The sequence below is a fragment of the Vulpes lagopus genome, chromosome 6, assembly GCF_018345385.1.
Source record: "Vulpes lagopus strain Blue_001 chromosome 6, ASM1834538v1, whole genome shotgun sequence".
In the NCBI taxonomy this organism is placed as follows: domain Eukaryota; kingdom Metazoa; phylum Chordata; class Mammalia; order Carnivora; family Canidae; genus Vulpes; species Vulpes lagopus.
Window position 1 is genome coordinate 542,127 of NC_054829.1, and position 24,452 is coordinate 566,578.

A 24,452-nucleotide genomic window follows, 5' to 3' on the forward strand; every position below is an offset into this window, starting at 1 on the left:
GACTACGAGAGTTCCTTGGCAGTGCCGGGTTCTGCCGCCTCTGGATACCGGGTTTGCAGAGCTGGCGGCTCCCCTATATCCTCTCACGAAATCCAACACCCCCTACCACTGGGGAAAGGAACAACAATTGGCTTTTGACAAAATATAAAGGGCCTTATTGACTGCCCCTGCCCTGAGCCTCCCAGATGTAACCAAGCCATTTGTGCTATATGCTGATGAACACCAAGGAATAGCCAAAGGGGTCCTAACTCAGAAACTGGGACCCTGGAAAAGGCCCGTGGCATACTTTTCAAAAAAATTAGACAGCGTGGTTGCAGGATGGCCCCCATGTCTCTGAATAATAGCGGCTGTGGCAGTCCTGGTAAAAGACTCAGATAAGTTGGCCTTCGGCCAACCCCTCACTGTGGTGACCCCCCCCCCATGCCATAAAGACAGTCATCTGCCAGCCCCCTGATCAATGGCTCTCAAACGCTCGGGTCACCCATTATCAGGCCATGTTACTGAATTCCGAGCGGATACGGTTCAGAACGGCTACATCCCTAAACCCGGCCACCTTGCTTCCAGAAACCGAGTCCCCCTCCCTGATAATGCATGATTGCCACCAGATCCTAGCCGAGGTCCATGGCACCAGAGGGGACTTGACGGACCAGCCTATGCCAGATGCTGAAGCAACCTGGTACACAGATGGGAGTAGCTTTCTACGAAATGGTGAACGTAAAGCCGGGGCGGCCGTGGTAAATTTAAAAAAAAAAACAAAAAACTGTCATCTGGGCCAGTGCCCTAGAGCCTGGAACTTCAGCTCAAAGGGCGGAGCTTATAGCCCTAACTCAGGCCCTAAAAAGACTAAGGACAAAAAGGTCAACATTTATACTGACAGCAGAAAATTGAGTATAATTCACTGTCCTGGGCATCAGCACGGCAACGACCCAGTAGCCGTAGAAGGGAACAGGATGGCCGATGAAACAGCACGAGCCGCTGCACTAGGCCCACAGGAGGATGGACAGAAGCATCCCCCACCAGACGAGAAACTGCCCAGGTGGTTGTCAAGAAAATCCTAGAAGAAATTTTCCCCCGGTTTGGACTGCCCAAGGTAATAGGGTCGGACAACGGCCCTGCCTTCATCTCCCAGGTAAGTCAGTTGGTGGCCAGATTACTGGGGATAAATTGGAAATTACATTGCGCATACAGACCCCAGAGCTCAGGACAGGTAGAAAGAATGAATAGAACAATTAAAGAGGCCCTAACCAGATTGACATTGGAGACTGGCACTAGAGACTGGGTCCAACTCCTCCCTATGGTTCTGTTCCGAGTCCGGAACACTCCCGCACACCATGGACTAACTCCTTACGAGATTCTCTATGGAGGTCCCCCACCAGTGACGGACTTACTAGATTCTGCTATTAACCCTCTTGCTAACACTCCCGGTTTACAGGACAGGCTAAAGGCGCTCCAGATTATCCAGCACCAGATCTGGAGACCCCTGGCAGCTGTCTACCGCCCCGGAGATGCAACCGACCCACACCCGTTCCAGATCGGTGACTCCGTCCACGTCAGGAGACATCAGTCCAGGACCCTTGAGTCCCGCCGAAGGGCCCATACACCGTACTACTAACCACCCCAACCGCCCTAAAAGTAGACGGAATTGCTGCTTGGGTCCAAGCCTCACACGTCAAGTGCGCCCCATCAACGAGCACCGCTGATGCCAGCCAGGACGGACCGGGCGAGCCACTCCAATGGAAGCTCCACCGCACCCAAAACCCGTTCAAGATAAGACTTTCAAAAATTGTTCAATGACAATTGTTATATTCCTACCTCTCCTAGCGCTTTTCACCCCCACCAAATGTAACCGTCATGCCCCCAAAAAGTTAACCTGGCAGGTATTAACGTCTGAGGGGGACAAGGTCAGGTCAATAACAAAAACTACTCCCATGGGAACCTGGTGGCCCAACCTATATCCTGACTTATGTAAATTAACCATAGGGGCCCCCAGCCCATGGGACCTAGAGGGGTATTCCGACACCTCTAAAGCCCCCAACCGAGAAAGTCCCCCGGACGAAAAGGATTAGACCCCTGGGGAGGATGTGGGACGCCTAAGGAGGGCCATTTAACGCACCTTCCCCTTCTATGTCTGTCCCGAGTACCACAGAGATCGCAGGCTAAATCCCACCTGTGGAGGGGGGGGAACACTGCCATTGTAAAAATTGGGGGTGCGAGACTACGGGAGACACAGGATGAGAGGCCCTCCTCCTCCTGGGATTACATCACTGTCAAGGCTAACTGTACTCACCCTGTTCCTGTTACCAGGAACTCTGCAATATTGCCGCCCTGATTTTAGGGACTGACTCTTACCTGGTGCCCCAGCCAGGAACCTGGTGGGCATGCAACAAAGGCCTCACCCCCTGTGTATCTGCTCAGGTCCTAAATGACTCTGAGGACTTCTGTGTTATGGTGCAGATTATGCCCAGGGTGTTCTGTCACCCTGCTGAAACTCTACAAAATCAATATGACAGACATCCCACCCGTTTTCAGCGCGAGCCTGTCTCCCTAACCCTAGCCGTTATGCTGGGACTAGGGGTCGCAACTGGGGTGGGTACTGGCGCAGCTGCTCTGATCCAGGGCTCACGACATTATTTAGAACTCCAAGCTGCTGTAGATGAGGATCTTCGGACACTAGAGCAGTCCGTTTCTAAGTTAGAACAGTCCCTCACCTCACTTTCAGAAGTAGGACTTCAAAACAGGAGAGGCTTGGATTTACTATTCCTGAAAGAGGGAGGCCTGTGTGCGGCCCTGGGAGAGGGATGCTGCTTCTATGCAGGCCACTCTGGAGTCATCAGGGACTCCATGGCCAAACTCAGAGATAGACTAAATAAAAGACAAAGGGACCGAGAGGCCCAGCAGGGTTGGTTTGAAGGCTGGTTTAACCGGTCTCCCTGGATGACCACCCTAATCTCTACCATTATGGGCCCTCTAGTTCTCCTGCTCCTGCTGCTGACTTTCGGCCCCTGCATCCTCAACCAGCTGCTCCAGTTCATCTGAGACAGATTGTCCATTACCCAAGCTCTGGTACTAACTCAACAATATCGGGCCCTTCAAACTGAAGAAATAAAAGTTCCCTAAGATTTTAAGGTTAAAATCAGTCCAAACAAAGAGGAGGGAATGAAGAAACCCCCCACCCCCCCCCCCCCCCCACCCCCCCCCCCCCCGTGAGTGGGACCAGGCCTAACCCTGAGGCAGCTCATCCAGGCGCCTCCCATGAATTCAAGCAACAAAAACATTCTGTTTTTCCGAGATAAAAAAACTATCCCCCCTCGCCCTGACTGGAAAAGTCCCTGAACATGGTCGTGTTGACCTTCAAAGAAATCAATCATGTCATAACCCGAATGCTATGCTACTCCCGCGGTTTTTTGCCTTTAAAAGATGCCTGTAATTGCTAATCGGGGCTCTGCCACCTCTGAGGGGGGGAGCCCGTTTGCGCAAACGTCCAATAAACCCTCTTGCTTGTTGCATCTGCCTGTCTGGGGTCTGAGTCTCTGGGGCGTCCACCGGGACACGTTGGCACCCATGAGCCAGGGTCCAACAAGGACAAGCCCAGCACCTGGAGGAGCACACAGGGGGCAGCGGGGGGGCACAGGGCAGCACAGCCCGGGGCTGAGGCCTGGACGCGCACCGGAGGGACGGTCACTGGGGGCCGGGCCATCCTGGCGGGGAGCCCACAGGGCCACGGGGCACCCACCTCGTCCCACCTGTGCCTCGTGTCCCAGCCGAGAGCCCCGAGACCAGAGCTGGGCCCCGCGTGGCTGGCCCCACGTGCTGGGGGGGCCCCCGGAGCCTCAGTGCACCCCCGAGCCCGCTCCACGGGGAGCCAGTCGGGGAATAAAGGACGAGGGAGGAGACAGCAGTGTCCAGGGCAGAGGATCCCAGTGATGAGGTGGGCGCTGCGCCCGCCCGGGGTGGGGTGAGCCGCTGGAGGGGGCACCGCAGGCCTGCAGGTGGGTCCTCCCAGGTGGCCGCTCCCCGGTGGGTCCTCCCTGCATTTCTCCCCGTCGCCCAGGGTGGATCCGGGCGCCAGGAGCCGCCCCCGTCGTCTTGCTTCCGGGCGGGCCTGTGAGCCCCACTTCTGCTGCTCCCGCTGGGCTGGACGGGCGGAGCGGTCCTCTCACCTGTGCCCTGAGCGCGTGCAGAGGACACACCGCCGGCCCCGACCTCCGACCGAGGCCTGACCTGAGCTGTTCCGACTTTGTGCTGGTGCAACAGTGACACACACTCAGGGGAAGCCACGCTTTGGGCCCTGACCCGCTCTCCCCCCCGGAGCCGGGCAGCCGGTCCCACGCTCGCGCCCACGGTCCGCACCGGGACTCAGCCGGTTCCCTGGGATTTCAACCCGGTCTACACAACAGGGCAGAGAGCAGGCTGGAGGCCCTCCCCTCCGGAGCCAGCCCGCGGCCAGGTCTGGCCCAGCAATAGCCAGAAGCGAAGGCCCACGGAGGCAGAGGGGTCTCAGGGGCCGCGACCCCGCGGGTCTCCGGGACGGGACCCCGAGCCAAGCTGCTCGCGCTGACACCTCTGCGAGCCTGGACCCCGACGGCGCGGGCTCTCCTGTTCCCCGGGCTTCAGGGCGGAGCAAGGCCAAGCTGCGGGGGCCACACCGGGCTCCTCGCCACCCGCGCGCCATGCAGGACCTTGCTGGTGCAGCCGGTCCGGGGTGGCCGCGCATCCGTGGCTCCGACGTTTCTGCTACGAGGCCTTGGGGCTGTGGGTGCGACCTCACGAGGCTCCCCCTTGGTGTGCGCATCCCGAAGGTGTGCGGCTTCCCACCTGGGCCGCTGCTCCTGGAATGTGCTCCTGTGGCCCCGGGGCCTCCCCGTCCCTGCACGCCCGGTCACCCCGCGGGGAGGCAGGGGTGCGGCCGGCGGGCAGGCACCTGTGGGCGCGGGGAGGGCAGGTGCGGGCGTCTGTGTACCTCCTGGCTCTGCCCCTGGAGGTGGGGGCAGTAATAAGTAAACAGCACGTATGTGGACAGAGGGGCGCTTGCGATGCTCCCGCAGCGGCCCTGACTTTGACGCGAGGGCCCCGCCACTCCTCGGGGCCCGGGGCCCACAGGGGGCCTTCGCACACAACAGCAGCAAGACCGCGACTGCGACACCCCGCGGGGGCTCCCCCGTGGCCCAGGCGGGCGCTGGCATCTGTGCCCTCCTGGGCCGGGGCCGCCGGGGTCCCCAACGGAGAACGGCAGGCAACGCCGCCCAGCCTGGCTGCTGCAGAGACCCGGGCTGGGGGCCCCCAAGAGCCATCCGTGCTCCAGGAGGAGCCCGGCCACCAGCGAACACCTGCGGTCGAGGCTGGCTGAGCCCGGAGCCCTGGCCACACGCCGGACACGACGAGGGCAGCGCTCAGGCGGGAGCGTGGGCCGGGGCACGCGGGGCTCACAGCCAGGGGCCTCACCACGCGTCAGCTCGTGGCTGCTCGGAAAACCTGAAGGGTCCTCGGGGTCGCGCCAACCCAGCGTGCTGCATCGTCAGCAGCCTGAGCCATCCCCGAACCTACTACTGTCACTACTCGAAAACCAGGAGCCACCTTTTCACCCTGAGTTGTGGATCCTCGTGGGCAGCAAATCCCACCACTGTGTGTAGACGTGGCGGTCCCGGGGGCCCCAGCACCCCCACCACATAAGGCGCTGGCCCCCGTCTGGGCCTGACCAACCAGAGCCTCCCTGCAGGCCCAGCTTGGACAGGCGGCCAGGAGTGGGCGCCCGACAGGCCCCGAGGTCTCCAACCACTGCCCTCAGGGTGCTCCTCAGGAGCGCAGCCAGCGCCCCCGATGCCTGGGGCCACGGCCAGGGCTGTGCAGGTGAGCTTGGCCTGGCAGGGGCCTGGGCCGGTGACCTAGGGTCTGGGTCAGGTGTCCTTGGCCGGGGTCAGGTGACCTGGGGACACGATGAGGGAGACCTGAAGCCTGGGTCAAGTGAGCCTGGGACCTGAAGCAGTGACCTGGGGCCCCAGGGTTGAAGATGAGCTAGGGCCTGGGTCAGGTGACCTGGGCCGGGGTCAGGGTGACCTGGGGCTGGGGTCAGGGTGACCTGGGGCTGGGGTCAGGTGACCTGGGGCGGGGTCAGGGTGCCCGGGACTGGCCTCACGCAGGCTCCCCCTCACGCCCACTCCCAGCCTGGCCCCAGCACAGCACCCAGGGCCCGGCCTCAGGCACCTGCACCGCCAAGCTCTGCTGCCCCCCTGGGGCTGTCAGCAGCACCACAGCCACCCTGCCAGGGACAGGCTGTTCCCAGACTGGGCACAGGGCAGGGTGGAGGGGGCGGGGGGCACGGCCGCCACCCCGGGCGCTGTGCTGCCTTCATCTGGGGCCCAGGGCTGGCCCACGCAGCGTGCGCTTCCTGGATCCCTGCCTGCCCCCGCCCTTTGACTGGAGGTGGCCCTGGGGGCCTGGGGACAGGCAGCCTTGAGCAACGGGCCACAGCGGGTGCCAGGCACCCTGGAGGGGCTCCCGGGGGATGTCCTGCGCCTGCACCCTCGTGGCCAAGTGAGGCGCTGCAGGTGCGCCCGCTGTGCAGGTGGCTCCAGGCCCAGCCCGGCCTGAGGGCCGCTGCCCCACCTGGTGGCTGGGATGCTGCAAGTGTCACCACAGCCAGGACAGGCCCCTCACAGCCCTCGGCCCCCGCAACGACCCCCGGGCCCTCCTGGGCATGCCTGTGCCGCCTTCAGGTGCACGGGCTCCAGGCAAGCGGTCATGGCCGGGCGTCCCCGCGGAGGACATGTGGCAAGGCCAGAGGAAGGACAGGGCTCTGACACCGGGTGTGGGGGCCCTCGGCAGGACCCGGGACTGGCAGTGCCCGCACAGGAGCCCCGAGCCCTCCCCGGCCCCTCCCCACCCACGGTCTCACGGTGCTGTGACCCTGGCCTGGATGCACCCCCTCCCCCCGGCTCTCAGCCCCGGGAGAGACCCGCAGGTGACAGCCGTGGCCGCACACGCCCAGCGTCCCCGCTCCGAAGCCAGGACAGGCCGACGGGAAGCTGCCCCCACGTCAGGCTCTGGGCGCAGGCCGTGAGGGGCGGGGCTCAGCCTGGGGACAGGGCTCAGCTCCCCAGGGTCACCCACCCCGGGGCCTGCTCAACAGCCCCAGGGCGGCCACAGCGTGGGGTTCGGGCGCCCCCCGGTGGCCGTCCTGCGCCAGACAGGTCACAGGGCCCCAGGCCATGGCTCCACCCCCCAGAGCCGCCTGCGCCCCGAGGGGACATCCCACATGAGGGGGGGGTGCCCGAAGCCAGGCAGCCGTCCCGGGGGAAGCCCTGACACCAGGCAGGCACAGGACAGGCCCAGCACCTGGAGGGGCACACAGGGGGCAGCGGGGCGGCACAGGGCAGCACAGCCCTGGGCTGAGGCCTGGACGCACCCCGGAGGGACGGTCACCGTCCCCGCTCCTGGCGGGGAGCCCACAGGGCCACGGGGCACCCACCTCGTCCCACCTGCGCCTCGTGTCCCAGCCAAGAGCCCCCTCGGAGAGACCAGAGCTGGGCCCCACACGTCTGGCCCCGCGTGCTGGGGGGGCCCCCGGAGCCTCAGTGCACCCCTGAGCCCGCTCCACGGGGAGCCAATTGGGGAATAAAGGGACACATGAGGGAGGAGGCAGCAGTGTCCAGGGCAGAGGATCCCAGTGATGAGGTGGGTCCTGCGCCCGCCCGGGGTGGGGTGAGCCACTGGAGGGGGCACCGCAGGCCTGCAGGTGGGTCCTCCCAGGAGACTTGGGGGTTGCAGCGAAGGGTCCGCTTCCCGGGACAAGGCTGGCACACACTCCTCGGCCAGGTGAGCCACGGGACCGCCCCGTGGCTCGCCCCCTGGACCCCGCGGACCCACACTGTCCACACACGTGACCCCGTGTGCCAGGAAAAGGAGACAAATCCCATGGAGCCTGGTCCTGCCGTTGTCGTCAAACATCCAGGCCATCAGAAAGGAGCCTCGGAGCCACCGTCCCACCCGGAGCAGCCTCAGCGGAGCTGGATGTCCCGCGGGTCCCGGGTGGGTCCCGGAACAGAGAGAGGGGACAATCCGAACGAAGTGCGGGTGTCCGCTGAGGACAGCGTTCCAATACCAGTCGGGAGACGGTGACAGAGTTCGCCTGGTGACGAGATGTTCGCAGTAGGAGCAACCGGGCTGCCTTTCCGATTTGTGAATCTAAAAGTCTCGTAAATACAACATTTCTTAAAATTTCTGAAGACCTGACAATAACCCCAACCCTCTCCGCAGGCCCGTGGCTCCTGTGTGCGGCCGCGCCCCTCCGCCCCGTGCCCTGCGGGGCTCTTCTGCGGCTCCTGTCCCCTGCCCTGTATTGCTCGTGGTCCTGTGTGTTCTGTGTTTTGCTGTTCAAGTCGTCCGGACCCTCGGCGACACCAACACACTTACCCCCTGCCCTGGGGTCCGGGTGTGCCAATGCTCCTGCCTCCGACCGCACCTGCTGGACACGGTGCCATCCTTCCTCGGGTGGTCGTGCACGCTGGCGCCTTGTCACCTTCACCGCAGCTCATGGGCCTGAGCAATCCGGTTCCCGTGTCTCGGGATGTGGACTGAATCTGGACAGCGTGTGAGCACGAGAGGCCCAGCCACCCTCGGGCGCCCGACTGCACCTCTGGCCACCTTCCCAGCGACCCTGCCAGGCAGGGCTGGCGGCCCCCATGCGGGTGCCCACAGCACAGGCTGCAGGCCCCGGCTGCCCCCACCCAGACCCACCGTGACAGGGTCAGGGCGTGAGAGAGGACGCCCTGCACCATCCCAGGCCACGCTCCCCCAGCGGGACGCTTCCCGGGCACAGAGGGCCCTGAAGTGTCACCACGGGGCCGGCCCTGAAGCGCACCCCCAGCCAGACGCCCGCGGCCCGGGCCCGGGTTCCGGCTCAGGCGACACGGGCCTCAGGCTCACGTGGAGCTGAGCTCGGGGCTCGAGCTGCGGCCTGGAGGGTCAGCGAGGTGGGCCCGGCCGGGCAGCCCGCAGTCAGGGGCAGAAGCAACCTGCCGTCGCTCCGCGTCTGGCTCTGCGGGATCGCTCCACGCGGCCGCTCGGGCACCCAGGAAGAGGCCGGCCTTGGCCAGCTGAACCCCAAGCCCACCGCGCGGCCGGGCACCACAGGACGGCGGGTGCCACAACACACTCCCGCCCTCAGCCCGCTGGCCGGCGCCTCCCAGAACAGGGGGTCGGCGACCGCCCCAGGCCTCTACCGGCCAGAGCCAGAGTCCCGCCCGAGGTGCCCACGGCGCCCGCCGGCCTGGCACAGGTGAGGCTTGGGAGTCCCCTAGTGGCCATCTGCGCCGCTGCACGTTGTGCCCGCGCCTGGGGCTCCCCCCAGGTGACCTTCACTGGCGGGCCAAGCCCCAGCAAGCATCCCCGGCGGGGAGGCCACCTGCTGTCCTCTGCCCCGTGCCGACCACCCGCCCGCACAGCACCTGCCCAGAGCCTCACCCCAGGCAGTGGCAGCACATCCTCAGCGCCCTCGGGGCGTCCGTCCTGCTGCACCCTTCCGTGTCACAGCCCCGTGACCTGGGGAGCATGTGCGTGCGTGCGGCTCACAAAACCTGGGCCCGGCGGGAGGTCGGGGCAGGACCCGCGCGCTCCTGGCCTCCTGGCCCCGCCCAAAGCCTCCCCTGCTGGCTGTCTACACTGCCCGCCAGCCGTTCCCGAAGCCCCCGTGTTCAGCCGCATGTCGCCGAGACAGTAAAGATTCTTTTCCTCATAAACGGGCCGCGAAGATGTGGCTCGCTCACGTCCCCTCTCGAGGCTTCTGTCACTGTCAGTTTTCTCTTGCGGCCACGGTGACCGTCAAGCGCAACCTGCCTTGGTAAAACCCTGCAGAACTGACTCTTGGGAGGACACGGTGGCCTCCGTGCCCAGGCCGGGCGGAGGCACATGCTCCGGGCCGCACCCTCACGCTCCGCCGGCCGCTCCGTGCCTTCGTCATTTCACGCACGATATTCCTGTTTGATTTAGTGAAAGGTTGAAGGGACACCTGGGCGGCTCAGCAGTCGAGCACCTGCCTTCCTTCGGCCCAGGGCATGATCCTGGAGACCCGGGATCGAATCCCACGTCAGGCTCCCTGCATGGAGCCTGCTTCTCCCTCTGCCTGTGTCTCTGCCTCTCTCTCTCTCTCTGTGTGTCTCTCATGAATAAATAAATGAAATATTTAAAAATAATAATAATAAAAGGTTGAACATTTGCTTTCTGAGACTCCCAGCGAAGTGGAAAGGCTGGAGCATGTGCATCGTTCGTGTTCTCTCCCGAACCCGGTGAAAATGAGAACGTCCAAGACGGTCAGCGCATCCCCTGCGGCTTGTGGGGCCGCACACGCTCTGCCCAGAGCACAAGGTCGGGGTGGGGGGCCCGTGTGCAGTGAACACACGAGGGAAGCAGAGCTCAGGGGCCGGCCTATCGGGCAGACACAGCCAGGACCTGGAGGCCAGCCCTGCTACAGCTCACAGCAATGCACACCGAGCACGAAGGTGTGCGGGGCACAGACAAGCACCGTGTCACCGCCCCTGCCCACCCAGCGCCGCTGGCTTCCCGGCCGGAGACGGAGGGCAGGGGCCTCCGCATGCTGGGCCCACCGGTGCGGAGAAGCCTCGCTGCCCACCCGGACACAGCGCGTTCCAGAACACGGCGGACGAACCCACGGGGAGGGGGGGGCTCACACACGGACACTCAGGACTTTTCCAACAGCAGATTTTCCGACAGCAACACTGGTGACAAAAACCGCACAGGTGGAAGCGCGGCCGGGGCCCACGGGCTCCTGGCTGGATGCGGGCATCACTGGACGCGGCGCCCGTGGAAAGCCGCGCGGCCTCTCGTGGTGACGGTGAACACCCCCTTCCCTGCGTCCTGCCCCGCGTATCCCCAGGAAAGCTCACCCCGGAGGGCGACGCGGGCAAAACCCCGGGGTGATCGTCGTGCCCGGCGGCGTTCACACGGGGGGATTAACCCACACGCAAGGCAGCACCGGGGACCCTCAGCACAGCCCCAACTGAAGAAATGAGCCGCCGAAGAACACGGAGAGCGCGACCCCCTTTCCGCGGAGCTGGGAGCAGGAGACCCGACCCCCCACCCGCCCGGGAGGAGTGCACGCAGGCCGACGTCGCCGTGGCCTCGGTGGCTGTTATCAGGACCCGTGGGGGCGGGGGTGCTTCCCAGGGAACGTCGGGGACGGCAAAGGTTTGGGGGGGAAACTAAAAATTGTAGTCAGACTCCTAGGTGCTTCCGTTTTGGAGTCCAGGAAGCGGCCCCTCCGTCCACGGAAGCCGAATGCCACCTGGACACCTGGGCGCCCCGCAGCTCGGCGAGCCCCGAGGGAAAGCCGGGCAGCCGCGCAGACGTCCCACCAGGGTCCCTTTCCAGGTGCCCCGGGGGAGCAGGACTCGCACAGAGGAGCACGGCCTCGCCAGGCCGGGCTGGCCCAGCCGCCAGGACAGCCCGCCAGACCCACAGGTGTCCCCTGGTGACCACCATCCCGGGGCACACGGCCGAGTCCGCGGTCAGTGGGAGTAGCTCACCCTCCCCGGGACGGGCGGACAGAGGCGGGCAGCAGCACGAGGGACGCTGACCATGGGCCTCCACGGCCGTGCCTGCTCCCGGCCCAGAGGGCGTCCTGCCCAGCCGCGCCCACCTCCCTCCAGCACCCGGTCCCCTCTCTGCGGCCGCCAACCCCACCGTCCCCCCTCTGCACCGCTGGGCCGACAGGACGGGGCCACGGGACGTGAGCGCGGTGTGTCAGACGTGCCTGCGGGGCGTGCGCGGCTGCCTCCCGAAGACACGGCATCACTCGGAGGACGGAGGGAAACAGGCGGCCTCTGGGAGGCTCCAGGAGGGGGACTGGTCTGCCCGCGGTCCCTTGACCCTGGGGGGCGCCCCTGGTCCTGCTCGCGGGTCCAGAGGGTGGGGCTTCCCAGGGCCCTGGCCTCCCTGTGTCTCAGCCAGTCCTAGCGGCCCCATTTCTCTGCAGAACCCGGAGAGCCCGCCCCTACGGCCTCCGCCCCCTGCCCCCAGCAGCACGCACAGCCTGCCTGCAGCGCCTCCCTGCCTCCCCGGCGTGCGGGGACCCCTCTGCCCCCGGCTGCTCCTTGGAGCATCAGGGCCCCCCCAGACCGAAGCCCCCAGGCACTACTCTGATCCCGCTTCTTCTGTCCTCTGGTTAGATGACACTGACCTTGACTGTGCCACGAGTGACTTTGTGGCGTCCTTCCGGTCCTGGGCCTGGGGCCATCAGCCCGAGCCGCCCCCCCACCGCCCCTCACGGTCCCAGCCCCGGGAAGCAGAGGACACGACGGCCATCCTGACCGGGACAGCGGTGCTGACGGCCTTTACTCCCCGTCACCGCGCCCTGCCACCCTACGGGACAAAACGAGCCTTACCGCGTGAGGTTATCACCTAGCACGCGTGGGTTCCATTCCGCAAAGTTGTGTTCTATTGTCATGAGGCCGCTTTGCTACAGCAAACATGACTGTGCTTTGGACGGAAGAGGAAGGTCAGAGTGTGTAGGTTTTGTCTGTGTCTGCGGCGCGGTGGTCCTCACAAGCAGGTGCAGGGGCCTGACCCCACCGGGGCGGGGCGGGGGGACCCGGGAAGGCACCAGGCGGGGCTCCGGCCAGGGTGGCCTGGGCCAAGGGACACCCTGGAACTTCCCAGAGGCTCGGGAGCAGCTTGAGTCTTGCTGGGTGAGCACCTGGGAAGGTGCACGGTGAAGAGGATGGTGCAGACCTGGAGACGCAGTGGCCTCCTGGGGTGTCACTTCTCTGGGGGCTTGGAAGCGAGCCCGCGTCACGCAGAAAGGCTCGGCGACGGAGCTGGGATGAACACGGCCTCGACTCGGCCGAAGGGCCTCCGCGGGGCAGCTACGCCCACGTGGCTGCAGAGGCCGGTAGCCGCAGAGGGAGGGTGCGCCCTCAGCCGTGCGAGCCACACCGCCGGCCTCCCCATGTCCCCACGCGGCTGGTGGCCAGAGGAACCAGGCAGCCTGCACGGGGCTCCCGCTGTGCCCCCGTGACAAAGTCCCGTGTCTCAGACCCGGGGCGCCGTGGAACCCCAGGCCCGACAGGTCATGGCCCCAGGCCCCGCGGTCAGCCATCAGCAGAGGGACTGTCATGGGAGCCAGACCTGGACAGCGGGGCCTGAGGGGACCCACGCCGGGGACTTCAGAGAAAGGTTTTCCAGCCAACAGGAGGGGCCCAGCCCTCTTCTTCCGGCAGGTGGATGCTGTTAGAGACGACGTGAGCGTGGCGCTGTGTGGACCACGCCGGGAGCCGTCACCAACCCTCCAAGGTGGGAAAAACACGCAGACAGAGCCCGGTCCCGCGCGACATGGCCAACCTGCTGAGGCCACCCTGGGAGGGCTTGCCTCATGCTGAGCAGGGCGCCAAATGCCCTCCAGGTCCCAGCCTGCCCCGCCCCCCCCACTGCCTGCGCCGAGGCAAGGCTGAGCTCTCGGTTGGAGGTTTCAGGCTGGAGCCCTCTGAGGACAGGACCGGGCGGTGGGGTGAGCTAGGGGGTGGGCACGAGACATCCGGGGCGCTGGGGAGGGCACCTCAGATCCCGGGAGGGGGCGGCTCCCCGGGCATCTTGGAATGGGGGCTCTCTGGCCAGGGCGCCCGTGTAGGGGGAAGGGCACACCCCGTCTGGGGCCGCAGCCCGGCTCACAGTCCAGCGGTTACCCTTCCGCAGTTTTTCCCGGGACCCTCAGCTGACACTTGCTGGCAGGGGGCAGAGGAAGGACGCAGCATCCGACCTTGCCTGGGAGGGGCCGCAAGACAGGCAGCTGGGCCCACGGGAGGCGCTCGGCTCCTGGAAACCCCCCTTCCCTGGACCTCACTGCCCAGGTCCCCCCCGCCCCTCCCCAGGGAGCTGCCCACACCCCTCTTCGCTCTCCTTCCCATTCACGCCCCAGCTGGCCGCCCCGCTGCCGCCCACAACCTAGGGATGCTGTTTTGTCCCGGTGCCAATGGCCTCCCACGTGGCCCGTGGGCGTCTCCACCCAGCCCGTGTCTCAGGCCCGGCCCTGTGGCCCAGTGCCAGCACCCTCACGAGGCCCCTCCACCACCTGCCTGAGCAAGGCTCCCGCGGGGCCCGGTCCGCCCCCCGCCCGCACAGCGATGGTCTCTGCCTGGGCTCAGCTCCAGGACCCACGGGGGCCAGGTGACGGGGCACAAGGGACCAGTGGCTGGCTTCTCTGCCACGTCTGGCCATCGCAGGCCACTCGGGAAGCCAGGGGAGGACAGGCTGGAGTGTGGCCAGGTCCGTGCACCTTGTTGCCAAGGCCGACTCCTGAGGACAGACACCTCGGGCCACACGCCTGCCAAACGCCCCTGGTTCCCCGCCCCGCTGCAGCCAGAGCCAAGCTCGGTCATGGAAACAGTGGGCGCCGGCCACAGCCCTCGCTGCAAAGCGGGGTCCCTCGCTGGCATCCTCCGCATCTGTCCAGATGCCCTCAGAGACCGTCGAAAGGACACACGGGCCCCTAATCCAAGTCAGGACAGGGTGGGGCCCGTGTCCTCCGCACTAAACGGCCAGGGGAGGCCAGTGGAGGCAGAGATGGGAGGCTGTGACCAGCGCTGAGTCTGACCAGTTCCCACCTCTGACCCTGGACAGCAAGGTGACCCCACGAATTGTTCCCCCGCACCGCCTCCCCAACCCGAGGGCCAGAAGGGGTTCCTCTGAGAACAGGCTTCCAGGGCAAGAGTCAAAACAGGGGGGAACCCAAAAGAGGCCAGGTGTCACCCCCTCTCCCACGCACCCCTCCCAGCATCCCTGTTTCCACAGGACTTGCCAAGGACATACCCCAAGAGACCACGTGGGGACAGGATGAGCAGCACTGGCTCAGGTGCAGCAGCTGGGCCCTCAGCCTCACCCACTGCCCCCACCCCACCCCACAGCCTGCCCCACCACCCCCTGCCCCCAGAGGGCTGGACCCCCTGCAGCCCCTCACCTGTGGCCCTTCCAGGGCAGCTGCCCCCAGCACCCCCTCTGCTCCTCCTCCTCCTCCCTCCTCCCCTCCCACCCTCTACTTGCCAACGCAGGAGGAGACAGCACCCCCGGCTCCAGACCAGGGCTCCCCAAGCTCAGAGAGATACTGCCGAGGTTGCGGTCAGAGAGTGGGGCCAGGTGTCCACTTCGGAAGGGCAGGGCTGCAGCCACCGTGTCGTCCCTGGGCCGCTGACGACAGAGGTCTCCCGGGCTCCTGGCTGGGAAGCACGCAAACTCCCAAAAGCCAGACGCCAGGCAACCTCAAGCTGGGGGAGACCAGAGAGGTGAGCGGGGAGCCACAGCCTGCGGAGGGGACCCGGTGACCAGCCAGCCACAGCCTGAGGGGCAGATGGCCGGAAGGGGCTCAGAGAGGGCCTTGCCCTGCACCCACAGCCCGGAGCCCTCCTGGGAGCCGTTGGTTCTAGACACATTCAGGCAACAGGGACGGCGGGCGTCGTGACCAGGTGGTGGGGGTGAATGCATGGAGCACACGCCTGGCACGCCACAGGGCTTCACGACGCGGGCTGCACGGTGCCACGCGTGCCACCTGCCGCGTGTGGATCCGCCAGCCAGGAGGCTCGCGAGGCATCCTCAAACAGCCATGTGGACAGCCTCCTGAGGCCTAAGGCAGAGGGCCCCCTCCCCAAATGCTACAGAATCGTCCTTGGCAGGTGGATGCCGGGGCCACGTGGCAAGTGCATGGGGCCAGGGGACAGCCCCCCCCAACCCCTGCTCTTGGTGCCGTGTGCTCCCAATGACAGGCCAGACTGCATCAGGCACCCTCCCGACCCCACCAGGGCGCCAAGCTGCTTGGGCCTCAGCGCGGTGGGCTTCCCGGGGTCTGTCTCTGTGGGCCCAGCCGAGGGGCTCCAGCTCCCCGGCTCCCCGGCTCCCCAGGCTACAATGTCCACCTGGGAGCAAAGCTCCCACCTGATCCCGCTCCTGCTCCCCATCCCACCTGCGCCTGCACCCCACCCTGGCCGCGGGCCCTGGGGTCACCTGGGCCTCAGGCCGCAGGCAGGCGCCTGGCTGAGGTTTCCCGGGGGGGGGGGGGGGGGGGCGCAGAGTCCCGTCAAGGCGTCTGTGCGGGTGGAGCCGGTGCACCAGCGACCCCGGGAGCTGGCCCAGACGCCCCCACCCGCCCCACCCGCCCCACCCAGCCCCGCGCGGGCCGTCGGAAGCAGGACTCAGGAAACAGGCAGCGCAGGGCGGCTTTGGATACAAAACTGTAAACACGAGTCTTTAAAATGCCAGAGGCCCCCCCTCCGGCCTAGACTCTGCGCCAGGGGCTCCCCACCACGGGACCCCCAGGGACCAGGCCCCCGCCCGCTCCGTCCTCCCGCGCGCACCGGCCACGGGCTGGGGGACCGTCCGCGCGCTGGGGCGCGGGGGCGCGGGGCGCGCGGCGAGTCCGCGGTCCGGGGGATTCCTGAGATGAAGAAGCGGCCGCGGCGGCCCCGGCGCCCTGGGGGCGCGCCCCACCGCATCCGGCCGCACGGGCCCTGTCACGTGCCCAGGGCGTCGCGCGTGGGCGAGGGCCCGTGGGGGCGGCCGGGCGGGCCGTGCAGCGGCGGCGGCGGCGGCACCGAGTTGCGCTGCGCGGGCGGCGGCTGCAGCTCCAGCGCGAGCGCGGGCGGCGGGAAGTCGCGCACCTGGCGGCGGTACTCGAGGAAGGTGCAGGCCTTGGTGGCCAGCGCCACCACGTTCTTGCCCACGAAGATGGCCGAGACGCGGCTGTCGCGGAACAGGGCCATGTTGGCGGCGCGCGCCAGCACGGCCACCACGTTGACGGTGGCGAGGCTGAGCACGGGGTAGAGCATCATCTTCTGCGGCGCGATGTGCTCGCCCTGCATGCTGACCTCGCTGAGCGCCACGCACGGCAGCACCAGCAGCAGCATGTAGCAGTAGAAGAAGGTGAGGCCCTCGGCCCACAGCGGCAGCCCGGTGCGCGGCGGCTCCCACAGGTTGGCCTGCATGTCCAGCAGGTCCAGCAGGTCCAGCGCCACCCAGAAGAGGCGGCCCCGCAGGTCCTCGCGCTTGCGGAAGGTGCGCACGTACTCCATGCGGTCGAGCGCCACGAGCAGCAGGAACAGGCCGGGCACGCACACCGACAGCAGCAGCGTCAGCGCCTTGCGCGCCACCGGGTCGGCCGCGCCCCTGCGCGCCGCCTTGTAGTTCTGGAAGATGAAGTAGAGCTTGATCTCCAGCACGAAGATGTAGAGGAACCAGAGGATCATGGCGTAGCCGCGCTTGGCCGTGCGCACCTCGGCGCCCACCCACACGGCCACGTAGCGCAGCACCAGCAGGAAGCACACGTCGCCCACCAGCACGATGATGCACACCCCGATCTTGCGCGGGCCCTGGTTCTGCTCCACCAGGTACGCGTCCATCACGGCCATGCTGCCCATGATCACCAGCGTGGTCAGGCACACGTGGCGCCGGTCCGGGGGCGGCAGCACCATGGTCGGCCGCCGGGGCCCCGGCCTGGGCGCGCCCGGCCCCCACGCGCGGCGGGACGAGGCCCTGCGGCGGCGCCGCTCAGCCCGCGGGCATGGCGCGCCGGGGCCGGTCGGGCCGCTCCGGGGGCGCCACCGCTGCCGGCCGCGAGCTCGGGACCTGCGGAGACCAGAGGGCACAGTGAGGGCGCGCCGCGGGCCAGCCCCGGGCCCCCCGGACCCCCCCCGTACCCCCGGGCCCCCCCCCCCGACCCCCGGACCCCCCCGGCCTCCCCCGGCCCCCCCGGACCCCCTCGGCCTCCCCCGCCTCCCCGGGCCCCCCCCCCCGCCTCCCCCGCCTCCCCGGGCTCCCCGGGCCCCCCCCCGGCACCCCCCCGCCTCCCCCGCCTCCCCGGCCCTCGGCGGCACGCACGCGCCCAAGCGCGCAGGGGGCGGGCGGCGGGCGGCGGGCGGCGGGCGGGCAGGGGGGGGGCCGGGAGCCGGACGGGGCCTCCAGGGGGCGCTGCGGCCCCACCCGAGATCCAGACCCGCTTCCCGCCGCCGCCAGGAAGGAAATGGGGCGGAAGTGGTTTCTGCCCGCCACGCGCGTCCGCGGCCCCCGTGGTGCGTCCCCGCCGGGCCCTCCGGCGTCCTTGCCCCCACCCCGCGCCGCGGCCCACGACCCAGGAGCATCCTCTCCCGGCGCCCGCCCCCTGCACCTGCTGCCCCCGCCTCGGCGACCCCGCCCGTCGCCCGCGGAGGCTCGCGTCCCTCCAGGAGCGCTGCCCCGGCCGCGAGGCCGCAGCCCCACACCGCCCGCTCGCCTGCCGCTGCCTCCCGGCTCCCTGGGGGCCCCTCCGGAGGTCGCCCTCCGCCGCCAGCCCCCGCCCCCGACCACGGGCCCCCTGCCCCTCTCGCGGCCCGGGCGCGGCTGGCAGCTCCGCGCTGATCTGATCGCCGGCAGCGCACTGGGGCCCGCGGCGCCCCCCGCGCCCTCGCCCGGAGCCCGCCGAGCCCCGCACCCCTGGCCCCGGGCTGTTTACTGCCCTGTCTAGACAAGGACATAAAATTTCATGTCACCCGTGACTGCGAAGCCAAGGCTCGGCCTTCCCCTGCTGGCACCAGCGCCCCCAAGGCTGGGGCAGGGCAGCGGGGCCGCCTGCAAGCCCGCGCCTCCCCTCCCCGCCCCAGCAAGGCCGCTGCCCCCCCCAGGGCCCCCCGCAGCCACACTCGGGCCCCACCGAGTTCGCGCGCCTGGCGGGTGCTGGAGGGGCTGCCCCTCCGCCCTGCACGGGACCAGGGGCTCCCGGGGCCCACCCGCACCCCAGCCCGTGCTGCCCCACCAGGCGCAACCCCGTCCCACCCGGGCCTCTGGCCGCGGCCTGGGGAGGGCCCTCCTGCCAGGCCAAACGGCCAGAGCCGCTGCACCGCTAGGCCCTCCCCATCCAGTCCGCGGCGCCCGCGGTCCCCTCCCGGCCACTCGTCAAAGGCGGCCCGGGGACGCCAAGGCAGACCCCATCCCGGCGGGAGCTCCCGGGGGGCCCGCGCCCCCGCCCCAAGGACCACAGCCGGCCCCCCCCCCGCGCGCGCAGCCTCCCCGGCCTGTCCCTGGGGAACCTGGCCCCCGGCCCTGGGTCCTGGGCCGGCCTGGACCCCGCGTGCCCCTGCGCGCGCCCCCCCTCGCCACCTCCTCAGTGCCCAGTGGTGGGGGCGGGCAGGAAGCGGCCGCCAGCCCCGGCCAGACCCAGGCTGCTCCCGACAGGCTGCGGCTCAGCGCCTCGGCCCGCACCGCCCGCGCCCGGCCCTGCAGCATCGCTGCGCAGCCCGCCCCCGCCCCCGCCCGCGCCCCGCGCCCTCCCCGCGCCCCGCGCCCCGCGCCCTCCCCGCGCCCAGCGCCCGCGCCCCGCGCCCTCCCCGCGCCTACCCACTCCGGGCCGAGGCCTCGCTCCCTCCGCTCTGCCCGCTCCTCTCGCTCCTCCGTCGGCCCCCGCCGAGACCCCGCCCCCCGAGGCCCCGCCCCGCGCGGTGGGGGTCCCCGCGCCCCGCCCCCCGCGGCGCCGGTTGCCACGGCGACCGCCCTGCGCCGTGCAGGTGCCGGGACCGCGGCCGAGCTGGACCCCCAGACCCGAGCGCCACCGGGAAGCCTCTGCCCTGCCTCCCCCGCAGCCGCGGAGCGTGGCCCCGGGCCTCCGACCCGCCCGGGCCGCCACCTCGGTGACCCCACGCGCCCTCCACGGGCAGCCTGAGGACCCCGCTCCCTGCCGCGGAGCCCCGGCTGAGCGCCGGCCCCCTGCAAGCGGCCGGTGGGAACGGGAAAGAGCCGTGCGCCTCTGGGCGCCGCATCCCCAAGAGGCCCCGAGTCCCGGATTCTTCAGCCTCCCCCCCACCAAGCCCAGCCTGAGCCCCGCACCAGGCCAGCCTGTCCACCCTTAGGGCGGAGGAGGGGCGTGTAGCTGCGGCTCTTGCAGAGCTGCGCCCACAGACGAGGAGATGCACGGTCAGGGAGGTCACCAGGATCCCCCTGATGCGGAGGGGTGAAGCCTGACTCGCACCTGAGCCCCTGAGCGGCTCCCAGGCCCACACAGCTGAGGGGGTCTGTGCAGGGGACCCCCGACTGGCACCCGCCCTCAGCACGGGGCCAGGGACATGTCGTGCCAATGGGAGCAAAGACAGCAGGCTGCTGTGGCCACCCAGGCGCAGCCCAGATGAGGTGCTGAGATCGTGGGGGCAGACCCTCCGGAGGGCTGGTTAGGACAGCAATCCCCATGCCCACTCCCACGCCCCCAGGTAAGGGCCCACCTGCCTCGGGGATGGCTCAGCTCCCCCAGGGAAGCCTCCAGAAGCCCCCTGCCTCAAGGGACAAGGGGCCTGAGTTGAAGGCCACCCCTGCAGCGTGGAGGGAGGGGGCAGCAGGCTGACGGCAGACAGGTCCCACTCGGGGAAGTGGGCACTCCGCGCAGACCCACCCTGGCCGCTCAGGAGGCAGAGCCAGGAGCCCCTCCCTGTGTCCTCCTGCCTCGGGGGCCGGCTCCCCCCCAGCCACCCTGCCCCTCTCCACAGCCTCTCTCCCTCCGCCCTCACTGACGTCAACCAAGGGCATGCTCAGGAAGCCCAGTCTGCAGCCCCAGAGCTGCAAGGCTGCCTCGGTGCTCCGCACACCACCCCGCACCCACTTCTTGCCTCCAGTGAAGCAAAGCCCAGGCCTGAGAACCCCTGGCATGTGTCTCTGCGCTGACCTCCCTGGGGCTCACGCCCCTGCCTCCTGGTGTTTCCATCACCAGGGCCGCAGCCCTGAGGGCAGCCCCAGAGCGGTTGGGGTTGGGACCTTGGGCGGGCGGGCGGGCGGTTCCTAGGGGACAGTCCGTTCTTTGCCTCTTCGGCCTGTGGTGACTGCAGCAATGCTTAGCCTTCCTTGGCTCGCGCACGTCATGGGGCCTTTGTGTGTCTGTGTTCTTCTCATGAGGACACGTGTCATGTTGGAAAGGCCCACCCTAGTGACCTCATCTTGACAACATCTGCAAAGGCCCCGTTTCCAAATAAGGTCGCATTTGGACATGCTAGGGCTCAGGCCTTGAACATACCTTCGGGGGGACATAGTTCAACTCACAAACGCTTTCCCCAACTTGCCAGTCTGTGCCCCCCTCACTGCCGTGCCTCCCCAGCTCCTAGGTCTGGCTGTAAAGCGCCCTCCGCCCTGCCCCAGCTCTGGCCCTGCCAGCACCCAGCCGTGTCTCTCGAGACAGCCCCTCACGGCCAGGCCAGGCCTTGTTTCCCCACCGTGCACATCGTCCTGCCAGCTCCCCGGGCCGCCAGCAGGATGGCGAGCCCGACCCCACGCACCTCACGCCAGGCCAGGCTTCCATCCAGCTGCCACCTGCACTCTGGGGTCTGGCTACCTGCCCTAGCCGCAGCCCCTCCCCTCTGGCTGTCACTCGGGTGCAGTTACCAGGCTGGGCTCCATGCCCCTGGCCGGCCTGAACCAAATCCACAGACGGACCGTGGGAGCCTCACAGTGCCTGGATCCCCTCCGGACACAGAGCAACTTCACACTCCTGGCAGCTGCGCCATGAGCTGTGTGCTGGTCCTCAAGCTCTTGGAGGGGGCGGCAGCTCGGCCCACAGGGGCTGGGGTCCCTGGCTCCGACCTTGGCGGCAGGGGAGCCGAGCAGGCCTCACCTCCAGTGCCCAGCAGAAGCACGTGGAAACCTCAAGGAGGCAGGGATCTGCACTGCAGCCCTCAGTTGTCCCACAAGTGATTTTCCAAACACAACAAGCCACCACACTGGACTGCAGGAGCCAGCAGAGACACACACTGAACCCGACTGAGACGCACCCTGACGCTTCAGAGCCTGGAGGTGCCGGGTGCAGGGCGAGACGGGGCCCTGGAAACAGCAGCGCCACCGAGCGGATGGGGGAGAGCGCTAAGCAGGCCTCATAGGACTAAAGTAAGGACCAAAGGAGCAGAGTGGACACCCTGGGGGAGCCCTGAGGATGGAGGGCGGTGGGGGAGCCAAGCAGACTGGGGCATGGAGGACAGAGGCGGGGACCACGGAGGTGAGAGGGCGGAGAGGGGTGGTGGGAAGCCTGACCCTGCGTGTCATTGCAAGCCCAGGGCCCCCACCAAGGCACAGCGGCACTCTGAGCAGGGTGGCAGCGAGGCGGTGCAAGGACGGCCTCCGGCCCATTTAGGAGAGCGCTCCCACTGTCACGGGGTGCGTGATGGGCTTTCAGGGTGACGGGTCACGGAGCCTGCGCTTTACCTCCAGACGGCCTGGGACACGCATGCCGGCAGAGCTCAGCCGTGTGTGGCTCGTGGGTAAGAGCTGCTGAGCCCAGGCCATGGGCTGAGGTTTGCTCTTTTCGTGTCCTGGGGAGACAGAGCAGACACAGTCGACCCTACAGTGCGTGGAGCTCGAGGGCTCTGAGAAGTAAACGGTAGCAGGTGGACCGTGGTGAAAGCCAGAGCTGGAAGCACCACCGAACGAGCGGTGGGTCTCAGGATCTTCCTCCGTATCCCCAGCCTCGACTCAAGCCAGCCTCAAGGCCAGAATGGGGTGGGGACCTGGACGGAGAAAGCTCCGGGAAGCCCTCTAGTTGTGGCTCAGGGGGCAGGGAAGAAACAGGCGTCCTGATGCTCACGGGGATTGAGGGAGCCTCGGGCAGAGGGTGGGCTGGGGTGGCCCTCCTGTCCGCACACCTGCCCCCGCCTGCAGTGGACACGCAGGCTCACAAGTGCCTGCAGCGGGGAGACCTCCTCTCCTGTGGGAGGAGACGTGGTCCCTAGACGATCTTCCCCTCTTGCGTGAGGGGAAGCTGTGCGTGTGTGCAAAGTCTACACGTAGAGCTACAGGACAGTCCCCCACGGGCCACAGGGTAGTGCTCACTCAGGGCGATCCATGTGACACTGTGAAGGCTTTGAAAACAGCCGACGCTGAAAGCACACCCTCCAGGAGGCTGGGTTCATCGCGTTCTGAGACAAAAATATCAGCATTCTCAGTGGGATTTTTAGAAGACCAGGTATTCACGAAGTAATATTTGATTGTGCAAGACACAATCCAAAACTATTCTGCATATGAAGAACCAGGAGAGGGACCCCTGGGGGGCTCAGCGGTTGAGCATCTGCCTTGGGCTCAGGCCATGATCCCAGGGTCCTGGGATCGAGTCCCACGTCGGGCTCCTGCATGGGGCCTGCTTCTCCCTCTGCCTGTGTCTGCCTCTCTCTGTGTGTCTCTTGTGGATAAATAAATAAAATCTTTAAAAGAAGAAGAACAACAACAACAACCAGGAGAATCCAACCCACAAGGGGAAATGAATCTAGTGCCAACATGACAAACCCTCCACAAAATATTAGCAAGTAGAATTGATCAACATTAAAAAAAAAAAAAAAAAAAAAAACTACAACCACCTGAAGGGTGCCCCGGGAATGCAAGGCTGGTTCAACCCAGGAAAATAAATCAGCGTCATCCACCAAGCTAAAAGCCTGAAGAAGATCGTATCAGTTGATGCAGGGAAAGCATTTGACGGAATCAGCATCCACCCATGAGGAGCGCTCTGAGCAAACAAGAAACAGAAGGGACTTACTGTCACGAAGGGCACCTACAGAAAGAAGCAACAACAACAAAAACCCTACAGTTGACATAACACTGAAGGACTGAGTGCTTCGCCTTAGTCAGGTATGAATTAATGAGGACAACGTACGTCCTCGGTAACTTTACAGTAGAGGAATCTGGCAGGTGCCATTCTGACCGAGTAATAAAAATTAGAGGCACCGACAGCGGGGCAGATGGGCCTCGTGGGCTTCCTGGCGTGAGGCGCCGAGAAGGCACAGCACCCCGTGTGTAATATCCGCGCCCACCGGTCGGGGGACACGATAGAGGTGCATTCTACAGGTTGGCCGTGGAAGTCAGGAACAGACAGAGGAACGTTCCAGATGGAAGAGGACTCAGGAGAGGTGGCAGCCAAATGCACACACGAGCCAGGCCTGGTCAGGGACCCATGAAGGACGTCATAGGGCAGTGGCGAGGTTTGCGTGGCATCTGCCCGTTAGACAGGGATGCTGGGGGCGCCCGGGTGGCTCAGTGGTTGAGCGTTTGCCTTCAACTCAGCTCATGACCCTGGGGTCCTGGGATCGAGTCCCACGTCGGGCTCCCTGCATGGAGCCTGCTGCTCCCTCTGCCTGTGTCTCTGCCTCTCTCTCTCTCATGAATAAATAAATAAATCTTAAAAAAAAAAAAAAAAAAAAGACAGGGATGCTGGGCAGGAGTGGTTTCCAGATTCTGAAGGTGGAACTGAGGTTATGTGGGAGAAACGTCCTTTTGCTTCGGGAATACACAGGGGTATAAGGGGAACAGGCGTGTGTCTGCCGCCTGCTCTCTAAAGGCACAGAAGGGGAACACGTGCACCGCACAAAGGACACGTGTATGTGTTACGTGCACGTGCAGACGGAGAACAGAGGGGCAAAGCGTCAACGAGTGAGGAATCCCCGTGAAGGCACAGGGGAGCTATGGATACCACTTCT

General features: G+C 66.7%; 1 protein-coding gene across 3 annotated transcripts; it reads right to left on the reverse strand.

Annotated features, from left to right (window-relative positions):
* Positions 1 to 16,219: 16,219 nt before the first annotated feature.
* TMEM121 (transmembrane protein 121) lies at positions 16,220 to 22,284 on the reverse strand. 3 transcript variants are annotated; one of them, XM_041757959.1, is made up of 2 exons: positions 22,195 to 22,284; positions 16,220 to 17,616 (listed from the first exon to the last, which is right to left on the reverse strand). In XM_041757959.1, the coding sequence occupies exon 2, from the start codon at positions 17,460 to 17,462 to the stop codon at positions 16,506 to 16,508; it is 957 nt and encodes a 318-aa protein (XP_041613893.1). In that variant the 5' UTR covers positions 17,463 to 17,616; positions 22,195 to 22,284; the 3' UTR covers positions 16,220 to 16,505. The 3 variants fall into 3 exon arrangements, with proteins under 3 accessions (XP_041613893.1, XP_041613892.1, XP_041613894.1); XM_041757958.1 differs by lacking the exon at positions 22,195 to 22,284 and adding an exon at positions 19,360 to 19,467; XM_041757960.1 differs by lacking the exon at positions 22,195 to 22,284 and adding an exon at positions 19,123 to 19,213.
* Positions 22,285 to 24,452: the final 2,168 nt, after the last annotated feature.

Excerpts from the sequence above, each read along its gene's own strand:
- TMEM121 (XM_041757959.1), bottom strand. The coding sequence starts at position 17,462 with ATGGTGCTGCCGCCCCCGGACCGGCGCCACGTGTGCCTGACCACGCTG.